Raw genomic sequence first — 14284 nt, forward strand, 5'->3', positions numbered from 1 at the left:
CTCTTCAATGTTCACTTACAGTACACACACGGTTCAGTTCTAGTAAAATAAACTCCATTAGTTCAGTTCAACCTATCGTAACATGTCAAACAAATTTGATTTTCTCTTCCGTGTGCAAATTATATCGGTAACTAAATTAAATGAATGTTACAGGTGTTAACCTTTGGTTTATCGTGACCCAAAATATGCCTAAAGCTCTGACCAATGGTTTCACCCCCACCCTGCTGGAAATGTGTTGAGGGAGACTACGAGATGTGTGCGTGCATGAGTGACTACAAGACCGTCCATTCTAATGTAAATCTGGTTTATGATTTCTTCTCTTTTAGTAACATATGCAAAATGACAGAAGGACAAACGGACACATGGACCGGTTGTCGTAGCCCAGAGGAAAATTGTAAAACAGGAGAATAATCCCAAAAATCTTAAGAAAATTCCTTTAATCTTTTGATAGCATAACTGTCATCAAATTATCAATTTGACTTTCAGTTCAAAAACATACATCAGATTACATCAGTCAGGTGACGTTTCTCTTAAGGGGTGTGAGGGATTGGGGGGGGACTCCCCTGTTGTTACATACCATAATCCAACATTCACACCCCAACACACATACACATTTAAACTCTGAATATCTTCACACAGCTCTATAGACCAAAGGGGCGTGTTCAACTAAAATCCAAAATAAAACAAATAGGTGTCAGGTATTCTGGCGGATCTGCCTGCTCTTGCGGTAAGTAACCCATGCATCTGAAAATTAAATAAAACATCATTTGGCGACAATAATGATTACAAAACCACATTATCCCCTCAGATGATAACACTATATCTGATTGGAGGAGGATGTGTTAGGGTGAATAGCGATGAAGAGAAACTGACCAAAAATAACAAGTGACTGAAATCTAGGTCATGTTTATTAGAGCATTAAATCAAAAAAACATTACAAAACATGTTGCAATGGAAAATGAAAATGAATGTTTAGGTTATTGGACAAGTCCTGGTAGGTTGTCCTTCCCTGTTTCAGTTCATTTTCTTCCGTTTCGTGCCTAATGAACATGGCCCTGGAATCATTGAAAAGTGAAAGACTAAAGTTACATACATGGGATGCTTTAGTGAATTTCAGAATGTCTGGAATAGAAAAGGCAGAAATAAAACAATTCAATAAGCATTCGCAGCCAGTCATCCAAAACATAGTCCTATGCAGTCGTTAAATTCCTATAGAAGGCTGAGGATGTGTTCTCAACAGGCAGACAAGTTTCAAACCATTTAAATGCATTCAAATCATTTTTGTGAAGAACTTTAGTGTTATTGTGGCATACGGTGGTTACATTCAGATGCGAGTCCCCTTCCCCCCCACTGTCTCAAGTGTAAAAAGTTGATAACATTTCATTACTGAAACCCCATGAATGCTGGTCTTAGCCACAACTCATTAGTCCGGCTGTGGCTAGTCATCATCAGGATTGCGGTCCTCCCGAGCCAGTCTCAGCCGGGACAGGATGTGTTTCTTGGGGAACTTGAGGGTGGTACAGCCAAATTGGCTGACTCCCCCCGTGTCTCCGGGTAGTTTCTCCCGTCTCTGGACCCAGCTGCGCCAGCCAGGCTTCCAACAGTACACACTGTCATAGAAACGGGAGCCGTTCTCCCCGCCCAGGACGTATATCCTGCGTTTCCACCTGGCTACGCCCCCGGCAGCAATCCGCCTGGGCAACCCCGGGAAAACCACCGGACTGGGGGCTCGGTCACTCCCCCCGCCCCCGCCCCTCTCAGACACCACCGCCCCTGTCACCTCCCTTTCCACCCCTGTGCCCCGGCCCTCCCTGAAGAACAGCACCCGCCCCGTGGCTTCTAGAGGTTCCAGATGGGTGTAGTTTCCATCTATAAACTTCGTGGCGTCCCTCATGTAGCCTCCAATGGCACAGACCCCTCCCCGCACCGCCACCCCTCCGGCCAGGCAGGTGGCGCCAGAGTCCAGTCCCACGCGGGTCCACGAGTCAGTCAGGGTGTGGTAGATGAGCACGCCAGCGTGCACCACCGCCCGGTTCTGCTCCAGCGTGGTGCCGCCCAGCAGGTAGATGCGGCCGCGCAGAGCGGCACAGGCAAAGGAGCGCAGTGGCAGGGGCAGACGGGGCCCGGGGCCCCACTGGAGAGAGGCCAGGTCCAGGATCTCACAGGAGTCCAGCATGGCTCCTCTGTTGCAGCCCCCCAGGGCGTAGAGTGACTCCCCACAGCCCAGCAGACCCAGCATGGCCCGGGGCTGCACCATGGGCGACCGCTCCTGCCAGCGATCCAACACAGAGTCATACTCATGGACCTCCGTGGACACCGTGCCCCCCCGCAGAATGCCCCCCGCTACGAACAGCCGCCCCCCAATGGCCGTGCAACCTGGGCACAGCAGAGAGCCCAGGGCAGCCAGCTTCTCCCATTTTCCTGTGCGTGGGTCGAAGCAGTCCACCGTGAAGTCCCTCTCGTTCAGCGACTCGTCCTCCCGTGGCTTTAGGTCCACACACACTATCTTCTTCTCGAACATGCCTTCCCGGGGCCTCAGCGGACCCCCCAGGCCCTCCCCGGCCGCCGCAGGGCCCAGCTCCTGGCTCAGCCGCTGGCTCTCCTCCAGGGACAGCAGGCCAGGGCGGAGGTGGTGGAGCAGGGCCGGCATGTGGCTGTAACGGTCCAGGGGCTGGTGCTCGGCCCAGCGGCGCGCCGCGTCATACACCTCTGCCTCAGAGTCTATGCCCAGGCGGTCAGAGCCCAGCAGGCTGCCCAGGGTACCTGGGTCCAGCAGCAGGAAGTCCTTCTGGCGGGCCACGCGTGGGAAGTGCTGGGCCACCAGCCTCAGAGAGGCCCTCAGGAGCAGCTGGTCGTGGTGGGAGCGGGCCAGAGAGTACATGCCCAGGCAGTTGTCCACAGACAGGTGTTCAAACAGGAACCTACAGACACACAGATGTTTGAGGATGGAAAACCAGACAATAAAAGAAAGATGGCTTTTTAAAATGCTATCAAAACTCTGTGGCAGTTACTGAACTGCATATGCTTAGGAGTATGAGAAGCATTCTGGACCGGGGAAAATACAACGCATCTATATCAGGCAGCACTGACTATATAGTTACCTGGAGCACAGGTCCTGCAGAGGCATCACTTGAAGCCGATTGGCCGCCACAAACAGGTCCTCGGCCGTGTCCAGGCAGAGCCCCGCCTCCCCAGTGTAGACAAACTGGATGACAGTCTCCATGACTGATGGCGTCACCTCCTCCAATCGGATCTCAGTGAGGCGGGACTCCACCAACGGGCTAGTGAACATGGCACGGAAATACGGGCTGACCGCTGCCAAGAGGACTCTGAAGAGAGGCAGAAGCACGACGTCATTCACATAAGGGTGAGATAGGGTGTGACTACAATGAACTGCAGGAGACTAGAGTACTGAAACAGCAGTAGGCATCTAAGTGTGTGTAACATATTCCTTTGTGTGTAGCAACATGCACTGTCTGGATGTAGTACACTAGAATTGAGAGAAGGTCATTGACCCCACCTGTGACACATAAACCTCTTCCCCTCCACTAACAGAGTGACATCACACAGCTGCTGAGCATCCAGTAGCTGCTTTAAGCCTGAGGGAGAGAAGAAGTAAAAAGTGAGGCGAATGAGACTTACAGTACCAGTCAAAAGGTGTGTCTAAACTACTCATTCAAGGGTTTTTACATTATTTTTACATTGTAGAATAATAGTGAAGACATCAAAACATCAAAAGCATTCCTCATGAAGCTGGTTGAGAGAATGCCAAGAGTGTGCAAAGCTGTCATCAAGGCAAAGGGTGGCTACTTTGAAGAATCTCAAATATTTTGATTTGTTTAACACTTTTTTGGTTACTACATGATTCCATGTGTGTTATTTCATATTGTTGATGTCTTCACTATTATTCTACAATGTAGAAAATAGTAAAAATAAAGAAAAACCTTTGAATGAGTAGGTGTGTCCAAACTTTTGACAGGTACACACACATATATAGGCAGCACATGATGAGCTCTCTGAGTAACATGACTGATGCAATCATTTGGACGTTCCCATTCTACCATACCATGTGTGACGTAGTCTCCTAAAGGAGTGGTGCTGTCATCGGGAAAGTCCTCTTCTTCGGAGTCGCTGTCCGAAAGGGGCTCCCCACCCCCACTATCACCATCCTGCCAGGGCTGTGGCCGCCAGGTGATTGTTCCTCCACGGACTGCACTCATCTGGAAATAGTCAAGAGTTAACATAGATAAACAGGAATATCAGGAACCTTTAACAACAACAAAAAACATTTCTGTCAAGGAGCCAGATACACAAGATGGTGGCCAGTTATAATTACAATTTGATGTAGATAAGAGGTCGACCGATTAATCGGAATGGCCGATTAATTCGGGCCGATTTCAAGTTTTCATAACAATCGGAAATCGGTATTGTTGGACACCGATTTGGCCGATTTTTATTAAAAAAATTATATATTTTTTTACACCTTTATTTAACTAGGCAAGTAAGTTAATAAGAACACATTCTTATTTTCAATGACGGCCTAGGAACGGTGGGTTAACTGCCTCTTTCAGGGGCAGAACGACAGATTTTTACCTTGTCAGCTCGGGGGATTCAATCTTGCAACCTTACAGTTAACTAGTCCAACGCTCTAACCACCTGATTACATTGCACTCCACGAGGAGCCTGCCTGTTACGCGAATGCAGTAGAAGCCAAGGTAAGTTTTTTTTTTTTTGCATATTTAGCTAAAAGAAATCCAGGTTAGCAGGCAATATTAACCAGGTGAAATTGTGTCACTTCTCTTGCGTTCATTGCACGCAGAGTCAGTGTATATGCAACGGTTTGGGCTGCCTAATTTGCCAGAATTTTACGTAATTATGACATAACATTGAAGGTTGTGCAATGTAACAGGAATATTTAGACTTATGGATGCCACCCGTTAGATAAAATACGGAACGGTTCCGTATTTCACTGAAAGAATAAACGTCTTGTTTTCGAGATGATAGTTTCCGGATTCGACCATATTAATGACCTAAGGCTCGTATTTCTGTGTGTTATTATGTTATAACAAAGTCTATGATTTGATAGAGCAGTTTGAGTGAGCGGTGGTAGGCAGCAGCAGGCTAGTAAGCATTCATTCAAACAGCACTTTCCTGCGTTTTGCCAGAAGCTCTTCGCTGTGCTTCAAGCCTATCAACTCCCGAGATTAGGCTGGTGTAACCGATGTGAAATGGCTAGCTAGTTAGCGGGATGCGCGCTAATAGCGTTTCAAACGTCACTCGCTCTGAGACTTGGAGTAGTTATTCCCCTTGCTCTGCGTGGGTAACGCTGCTTCGAGGGTGGCTGTTGTTGTTGTGTTCCTGGTTCGAGCGAGGAGAGGGATGGAAGCTATACTGTTACAGTGGCAATACTAAAGTGCCTATAAGAACATCCAATAGTCAAAGGTTAATGAAATACAAATGGTATAGAGAGAAATAGTCCTATAATAACTACAACCTAAAACTCCTTACCTGGGAATATTGAAGACTCATGTTAAAAGGAACCACCAGCTATCATATGTTTTCATGTTCTGAGCAAGGAACTTAAACGTTAGCTTTCTTACATGGCACATATTGCACTTTTACTTTCTTCTCCAACACTTAGTTTTTGCATTATTTAAACCAAATTGAACATTTTTCATTATTTATTTGAGGCTAAATTGATTTTATTGATGTATTATATTAAGTTAAAATAAGTGTTCATTCAGTATTGTTGTAATTGTCATTATTACAAATAAATAAATAAAAATTGGCCGATTAATCGGTATCGGCGTTGAAAAATCATAATCGGTCGACCTCTAGTAGATAGATCTAGGTAATCTATCTAAGAGTAATTAGAGGGTTATGGTCAAGATCAACTTCTAAGTCCTTAATGAATCGTATCCAACTCTGAGCTAAAGGCTGAATGAATGTCTTGCAAAGCTCTAAGGTACCATTCCCTAATCCTCTCTCTTATTGGGAAAATCAACAGGGTACATTCAGGAAGTGACACAAAATGACAACAATGTTGTTGACGTTACCTTCATTAAGGGGAGACTACCCTACTTGGTGGTCCTGTCCTGGGCTCTGATTGTGTGGATGTCACCAGGGGCCAGACAGTTACTGTTAGTAGCTTCTCCTTTAGGCCCGATTGTCTGTAGTCAGTCAAAAAGGGAAGCTGACAGTTGACATCCGTGTGTCCCACCCTCCAATCCGCCTTGCCTGTCCTGGTTTGAGTGAGTACGGCCTCCAGTGTGGGGTGCAGCACGGCTCATGGTTCTCAGAACCACCATGCAGGCTATAACAACAGACCGCCCGGCGGCGGCTAGCTAACGTTTGTTAGCAACTGCTGAATGCAGCTCTCTAAAAATCATCCGCCAAAGCGTCCCTTTCTGTCTTATCAGGGGAATTAGTCAATCATGGCATAAAACACAAACAACTCAAACACATTACGGATGTAAAAAAAAAACATAGAATACTGTTTTTCTTGTCCCGGAGACCTGCCTGACTGTTGTCGGCCGCACAATTCACTCGTCTCCCTCTCTGAACCGCATTACCGCAATGCAATGGTTCCGCTAGTCTCATTGGCTAACCTTTGAACCAGTGCACGGATGTGACGTTTAGTTTTGAACTCGCTCGTGCTCCTTATTTTATAATTAAAGCAAATGTAAGCAATATTTTATGTTTTTCGACTTTATAAACACACAGTCAGTACATTACATTTGTTACAAATATTGTTCATAGAATTTGTCTTATTTGGTTCCGCCTCTATGTACCAACCTACTTCCGCATTGAAACATGGCGACTTGCATTGGCATTGCTGTTCGGCTTGGCACATTGAATGTCTTAAAACCTGTTTCAAGACACTTTACAAGGCAGGGGACAAACGTATTTACCCCCAGCCGCTCCACACATGAGGTGCGAAGTAGTCTGTACGAACATGTCCGCGATGGCTACAGTGACAAGCCAGACTTGGACATGCGACTTGTGTGCGAGGAGACTGACAAAGTCATTGCCAATGTGGAGACTCGGAAAGGGGACCTACGGGGAGCAGATGTCAGGGAGATCGTAAGCTTTTCTGTATATACCATCTCACCACACCATGTTGAATACTGTAGATGTAGCCTAGTCACATGCACTTTGCATGCTCTCTTGACCATCAAGTCATTAAAGTGTATTTGATGTGCAAGAGAGATTGCCCGGGTCTCCCGGGTGGCGCAGTGGTCGCTCTGGATAAGAGCGTCTGCTAAATGACTAAAATGTAAATGTAAAAATTGCCTCTGTGCTTTCATATGCTGTGTGTCATTTGCCTTGAAGTACATGCAGGCGGTGTAGCCTACTGCATTAGTATCAAGCACATTGCCTGATCTCTATTGGCCTATTTTAGGGGTGTGTTTCTGATGTAAGTGTGTGCTGCAGGTGTGTGTTTGGCAGCAACTTGAGGCAGTGCGAAAGGAAATCTCACAGCTGGAGAAGCAGAAGAAAGTGATCAGTCATAGAGTTCGGGCTCTTGTGGTCAGTTGATATGTTGGCAATGATACCAATACCTGTGCTTCAAAAAAAAAATCATGTTATGATGAGATATTATTTTGTGGAATTATTGTAATAAACATTTCCCTTCTCTTCATAGGACCAGAATGACAAGAAAGCCCTATCTAATGTAAGTTCTGCCTTGCCTGCTGTGGCCTTATGGTATTTGCACTTAACATCAAGGCTGAACAGAGAGAATACCCTTTTGGAGTAAGTAGCTCCTTATTTTGTTCAGATTCCTGAGTTCAAGGAGGCTACGAAGGAGGGTCGGGAGATCCGTCATCGGCTGAGCCAGCTTTACCCCCGAGAGAGTGAGCTGGAGGAGGAGCACTATGGCCGAGCCCTGAGGCTGCCCAACACCACACACCCCGATGTGGTGAGAACACACACACACACACACACACACACACACACACACACACACACACACACACACACACACACACACACACACACAGGTGTGAGGCAAATATATGTTGTTAGAGAATCATTCTGAGAGAGACCTATGCAGAGACAGACTTTCAACTATTGGAAGACATTTTTTTGCATATCTGAAAAAATCTATAGTTTGGAACTAGTTTAATTTTCAACCCCCCCCCCCCCCCCCCATCTCCCTCTTTCAGCCAATTGGAGATGAGAGCCAAGCGAGAGTGGTGGAGCTGGTTGGACAGAAGCCAGGTGAGGAGGCGGAACAATTACATGCTGTCCTCATGATCTCATCGACGTACAAAGTAGGGCAGTATTTGATATGCAGTTGTCTCTGACCTTTTTCATCAGAGTTTGACTTCAAACCCAGGAGACACCTAGAGATCGGGGAGGAGCTTGGTCTTATCAGACAGAGGTTAGGCACACTGGTCTGCTCTCTGGCTTTTGTTCTCTCTTCCTCGTGTCGCTCTCTCTATACCCCTGTCTCTTCATGTCACTCTGCTTACTCTCTCTCCTCACTGTTTATCATCTTTTTTTCTCTTCCTGTCTTTCTCTTTATATCAACATTTCTTCTCTCGCTCTCTCTCTCGTTGTTCCTCAATATTATCTCTCTGTTCATTTTGATCAGTTGATCCTTCAGTCCCAGTATTCTTGGCAAAGGCGTACCGGTGAACACATAACTAAACCTCATCAACAGTGCAGCCAAACAACAGGGGCTCACCAGCGTTATCCTCTGGTATTGTTGTTAACAATATGTAGCCTAGGGCTTGTCATTAGTAAATGGGTTCTTAATATTGCATGAGTTGTTTCTTTGTCTAGATTTTTTTTTTCTACAGCAGATGGCCAGGGTCTTTGCTAGATTTTCAGATTAGCAATCTTTTGTTTCTAATTTCCCCTTGAGATTAATGTCTTATCTTTATATATATATATATATATATATATATATATATATATATATATATATATTTTTTTTTTTAAACTTAATTACCAACTCTCACCCTCTGTAATTTCCAGGTGAACAAAAAGGAGAGCAGTCGTTGGTAAAGTCAATAAAAAATCTATCCGGTTTATTACAAGTTGCAGCAGGGAGACACCTCCAGCACAGAAGCAGAGAAAATGTCTAACTGGCCTGCACTGAGAAGGTCCTTATATCCTCATCAGCAGACAACTGTTCTGTAAACACCAGCCTGAGAGGCCTTTAGGAGGTCAAAACAAAAGGCTGTGACTTTGTCAGCTGCTACAGAATCGCACTGTTTCACAGAATACAATAATAATCAGCGTCCTCGGTCCTTGTATCTCCAGTCTCGCGTCATCAATCAGTATCAAGTAATTCAGAACATTTAGCTTCAAGTTTAGTGACCATCAACCTGCACCTTCAGTGTAACAAATAGAAGACTGGAAATCATGTGTATTACAGAAACTCCAAATATGCATAACATTGTCTAAATTAAATATGAACTTTAGTCATCTAAAATATTCCTAGTGGTTAGAGCGTTGAGCCAGTAACCGTAAATGTTGCTGGATCGAATCCCCGAGCTGACAATGTAAAAATATTTTGTTCTGCCCTTGAACAAGGCAGTTAACCCACTGTTCCCCGGTAGGCCGTCATTGTAAATAAGAATTTGTTCTTAACTGACTTGCCTAGTTAAATAAAGGTTAAATCATGTGGTTTACTCCGATCTTCTCTCTGCAGGCGTCTTGCCCATGTCTCAGGTCATAGGTCATACTATCTAAGGGGAGCGGGGGCCAGACTCCAGTCTGCTCTACAGAACTTCGCCCTGGAAACACTGCAGCAGCGGGTGTGTAAGATACCCTTTGTTCGACTGTGTTATTAGGGAGAATAGATGAATATATCTGCAAAATGTGTGATTATCATTTCAGATTCTGAGTGTTTAATAGTCACATGTACAAGGTTGCAGGTGTGATTGCAGGGTACAGTGAAAATCTTACGTTTCGAGCTCCAGCATGCAGGACTAAGTGAAATAAAATAATGAAAATGATAATAAAAAAACTATAGAAATGGCACTATATATATATCATAACAACTGTAGCAGTGATGAATAAATACATGTCTCCCTACTTTGAAAGCAAGTCCGTATTTTTCCTTCTCTCTCAGGGGTTTATACCTATGGTTGTGCCAGACATGCTGAAGGGGGCTGTATTTGTGAGTATCTGACTCTATCCTTCATTTACGCTACAGTATGCACTGCAGACATGAATCCATAACAATATTCAAACTGGAAAAAGAGAGTAACGCATTCAGAGATTAAGGTGCAATGTGTGTACCTAGTAGTGAGACAGTTTTCACAAGTCACATTTCTCCAAACTGACACGTTCTCTCTTTCTTTCTCTGGAGACTCTCTCACTCTCTCTGTCTTCCTCTCTCATACATACAGGAGGGTTGTGGAATGCAGCCCCATGCCCACAGGTCTCAGGTGTACTCTCTGGACCCCGCCTGCTTCCCTGACCTCAACCTGGCTGGCACAGGGGAGGTGGGCATAGCAGGTGAGGCCATGTATGAGTTGGGCTGTGATGGGGAGGTCGTGGGGTGAGGTCATCTGTGTGGGTGAGAATGGACAGGCCATGGAAAAACCTTAATAATTAGTAGTGATATACTAGTGTGCCGTTGTTGCTGTAAACAGAAAATGTCCTTTTCTCTTCTAGGTTATTTTATGGACCATGCTGTTAACTGGAAGGACCTTCCTGTCAGGTGAGGCACTTTATTTGTAATACTGTACGTTTGGTTTGCTGACAATCCAGTGTAACATATACATGTACCCCATACATGTACCCCCTATGTGTTTTTATTAGCTGAATGGACTGGTTTTTCCATTGTAGGTCTGTGTGCAGTAGCACATGTTACAGGGCTGAGACGGACACAGGCAGAGAGACTTGGGGCCTTTACAGAGTACATCACTTCAACAAGGTAATAGGAAACAAAGCCAAATCTTATAGAATCAACCAAGGACCATGTTGTCTGCCATATTTGATGCATGGTGTTAAAGTACCCTTGTGTTCTCATCCTCTGCTCGTGTGTCTGTCCAGGTGGAGATGTTTGGTGTGACTGCAGATGAGACTGGGGAGGAGAGCTCTCAGATGCTGGAGGAGTTCCTGTCCCTGCAGAAGGAGATCTTCTCCTCCCTGGAGCTCCACTATAGGTCACTGCTCCTCTCTGGCTCTCTGCATACACTCAATGTGGCTGGATAGATGCATTTCTTATGCTTTGAGTCATACACCATAGCCATATATTTACATATAAGTATATTATTTGTGCAAATACTCACACACAGTATTGACTTTACTCATTAAACCCTAGCAAGAGTGTTTCTGTAACCGCTGCGTTCTCTCTACCTGTAGAGTACTGGACATGCCCACCCAGGAGCTAGGTCGCCCAGCACACAGGAAGTACGACATTGAGGCCTGGATGCCAGGGAGGGACAGCTATGGCGAGGTGGGAGTGATAGCACAACTATGATTGGTTAATCATATCCTGGATGAATATTGTTTTTGTTCGAAAATAATTTCTCATTATTGCTTTGTCAGAGCATTGGGGTCGGTTTTGTTATCCAGGCTTGATGTTTTTGTTTCTCCATTGGCTTGCCTTAGATCTCCAGTGGGTCTAACTGTACAGACTACCAAAGCAGACGCCTCAATATCCTATATGAGGGGGAGGATGGTAGCCTACACTATGCTCATACGGTGAGACCAGGAAGGGGGATATTCTGTATGTTGTGAGATTCAGTATTTCTGATGCACTAAATGTAATACAAGAACAGATGAACCATTTAAGTTTTTTCTAATTCGAAAATGTCTAATTCTTTGTGTTCTGGTCTAGGTGAATGCCACAGCGTGTGCTATTCCCCGTACTATCATTGCTATACTGGAGACTCATCAGACCAAGGTAAGAGAGAACGCCGACTGTATCACCAATACTATTGATGAATACATTCACCCATCATGAAAACAAGTGTCTCTGATAACATGCTACTCTCTATATCTCACTCACATGTCCATTTTCAGGAAGGGACAGTGTTAGTGCCTCGTGCCTTGCAGCCCTTCCTGGGGTTGGAGGTGATTGAAAAGCCCAAATACATTCCTTTGAAATACATCGGACCAAACCAGCCCAATCGCATGCCCCGCCCTGTCCCAAAGCCCAGATGACATCATGCACCAACACACTTACATCAGGAGAACTGAAGCCTTTTCCATCTGCATGTTTACTTATTCTGTGTTGCTCTGCCATGTAAATATATTCATGTCATACTGTTTGTGAATGTGTGTCACGATGACACTGTATCATAAACTGTCCTGTTCTTGTCTGCAAAAAAATTCAACGGTATTAAATTAAACAAAAATGTCATTTTCTCACAACTCATGTTGATCATTAAAACAATTCAGGATCTGCAACCACACAGTAGGCTACTTTCAGAGAACACAGTTCCGCTCAAATCTAGACGCTTTTATATGTAAATATACTCAAAAACAACATATTATGGCAAATAAGTATTTCAGATCTGGTGGTTTTATTCATTGGACCCCTGTTTATGCCCCACATAGGTGCAGTGCTTGCTCTGTCAGAAGCGTATCATTCAGGAGAGGGAACACAGGGTCCTTCATGTCCACTGCCTGGAAGTACTAGCACACTGGAATTACTGAGTATAGAGGCACAAAACATTGCTGTAATGACTGCGTTCCTATCCTTAATGCTGGGAAATGGATTAGAATAGAATTGGTAATGAAGCCCAGAGGTATAATGTTCCCCTTTCCAATAGTCAGAAAACACAAAACACATTTTGTGGACAAAATGCTGTGCCCATTAGGCTGGGCATTACATGTCATCACCTCAATGTGTAATTAATTGTGCTAGATACTCCTATAATTAAACAATAAGGCATGAGGAGGTGTATATGCATGATGCGAAGCGGAGTGCCTGGACACAGCCCTTAGCCATGGTATATTGGCCATATATCACAAATCCCCAATGTGCCTTATTGCTATTATAAACTGGTTACCAACTTAATTAGAGCAGTAAAAACAAATGTTTTGTCATACCGTGGTATATGGTCTGATATACCATGTCTGTCAGCCAATCAGCATTCAGGGCTCGAACCACCCAGTTATAATAACACATAATTGAAATGTACACTCCTTGTTAAAATAAAACAAATGTGTCTCCCGTCCCCCTCTTCACGTAAAGCCTAAATGCCAACAGCATGGCAGGTTATGTGTTGTAATACAAATCTGCTGCTGAGCCATGAGATTGAACACCAGAGAATTTGCGTTACCTCCGGTCAGATGTGGTCAACAGCTTGGTGCTAGCAATCCTCTCGTTATCACTGCGTTAGTTGTTACTCCTTGACGGGGCATCATCCTCCAGACCTGTCCTGCATCACCTGGCCCTTTGAGCCAAGCACACGCGCCTCAGCTCCTCCTCAGCGGGTCCTCGCTCGACTTGATAATGAGGTCGCCGCATTATTATTTCAAGGTTATTTCCTATTCTTTAAGGCCTTTATATTCAGATCCTATGGGAGTTCTTATTTTCACGGCGTTGCTTTGGACCTTCAGTGGAGGTAAGGAAAATCAGGGATTCATTTGTGAGGCTGCTGATCAATCAGTGTATGAGCGTATCCAGTGTTAGATAACGCGTATGTTAGCCGAGATTATAGCTTGCCTGTTCTAACAGCCTATAGGCATTTTAGTTATAGCTTTGCTTGGGACATTAGCTAAAACGTGTGATTGTAGGTTATTGATTGCAGTTAAGCAGAATGTTTATGCTATTTAGAGCATGTTTATATTTTGATAATATAGCCTATAAATAAAACGGAGGGGAGAATGGATTGTGCGACAATTCAACCAAAATGACAAAAGTACAAAAAGGTAAATTGGTAGGATATATCTTCGCTTTTAAGATTTAGGATCAAGATCGACTTATTACATAATTTGTTTAGAGCGCACCTTATCCGGTTGGTCAGTAACGCTAAATCTGTCCGTAGCCTATCCAGAAAGCGAGTTAGGTTTCCCCTGTGATTGCCTACATATTGATTGTTATCGCATGTGTGTATTGGATATACTCTTATGTAAAAATGACATAAATCAAGTGTATTTCTACATCAACCTAAATATGAATTATGTTGTCGCGCACGACAGGTGACGAAAACAGTGCACGTGCGCTCATGTAACTGTTTAACCTAAATCTTTTACAACCATGTCCTGTTTGAATATCCAAGTATTGACCCGATGACCATGGTTTGATGTGAGCAGTTTTGTATCAGTGTTTTGGGAGTAAAGATGTATGGATGTAATGTTGTGAGAA

The 14284-nt window shown here is 44.5% G+C and overlaps 2 protein-coding genes across 3 annotated transcripts; one reads left to right on the forward strand and one right to left on the reverse strand.

Annotated features, from left to right (window-relative positions):
* Positions 1-890: 890 nt before the first annotated feature.
* LOC120029046 (kelch-like protein 12) lies at positions 891-6561 on the reverse strand. Its single transcript, XM_038974337.1, has 5 exons — positions 6057-6561; positions 4067-4220; positions 3521-3599; positions 3102-3329; positions 891-2921 (listed from the first exon to the last, which is right to left on the reverse strand). Exons 1-5 carry the CDS (start codon positions 6060-6062, stop codon positions 1439-1441), a joined length of 1950 nt encoding a protein of 649 aa, XP_038830265.1. The 5' UTR covers positions 6063-6561; the 3' UTR covers positions 891-1438.
* Positions 6562-6812: 251 nt separating this feature from the next.
* On the forward strand, positions 6813-12336 carry sars2 (seryl-tRNA synthetase 2, mitochondrial). 2 transcript variants are annotated; one of them, XM_038973820.1, is made up of 16 exons: positions 6813-7083; positions 7435-7530; positions 7646-7675; positions 7781-7921; positions 8169-8223; positions 8323-8386; positions 9665-9770; positions 10088-10135; positions 10368-10476; positions 10636-10681; positions 10810-10897; positions 11017-11129; positions 11329-11422; positions 11578-11670; positions 11807-11872; positions 11992-12336. In XM_038973820.1, exons 1-16 carry the CDS (start codon positions 6814-6816, stop codon positions 12130-12132), a joined length of 1560 nt encoding a protein of 519 aa, XP_038829748.1. In that variant the 5' UTR covers position 6813; the 3' UTR covers positions 12133-12336. The 2 variants fall into 2 exon arrangements, with proteins under 2 accessions (XP_038829748.1, XP_038829749.1); XM_038973821.1 differs by lacking the exon at positions 7435-7530.
* The last annotated feature ends 1948 nt before the right edge of the window (positions 12337-14284 follow it).

The sequence above is a fragment of the Salvelinus namaycush genome, chromosome 34 (assembly GCF_016432855.1).
Source record: "Salvelinus namaycush isolate Seneca chromosome 34, SaNama_1.0, whole genome shotgun sequence".
Taxonomy (NCBI): Eukaryota; Metazoa; Chordata; class Actinopteri; order Salmoniformes; family Salmonidae; genus Salvelinus; species Salvelinus namaycush.

Bases quoted from the DNA above. Each gene is read 5' to 3' on its own strand.
- LOC120029046 (XM_038974337.1), bottom strand. The intron at 3,330-3,520 runs GTGGGGTCAATG...GCCTCTCTTCAG, and splicing joins AAGAGGTTTATGTGTCACAG to AGTCCTCTTGGCAGCGGTCA. The intron at 2,922-3,101 runs GTAACTATATAG...GTGTGTCTGTAG, and splicing joins CTGCAGGACCTGTGCTCCAG to GTTCCTGTTTGAACACCTGT.
- sars2 (XM_038973820.1), top strand. From the start codon at position 6,814: ATGGCGACTTGCATTGGCATTGCTGTTCGGCTTGGCACATTGAATGTC. The intron at 8,387-9,664 runs GTTAGGCACACT...TTCTCTCTGCAG, and splicing joins CTTGGTCTTATCAGACAGAG to GCGTCTTGCCCATGTCTCAG. The intron at 10,136-10,367 runs GTGAGTATCTGA...TCATACATACAG, and splicing joins TGCTGAAGGGGGCTGTATTT to GAGGGTTGTGGAATGCAGCC.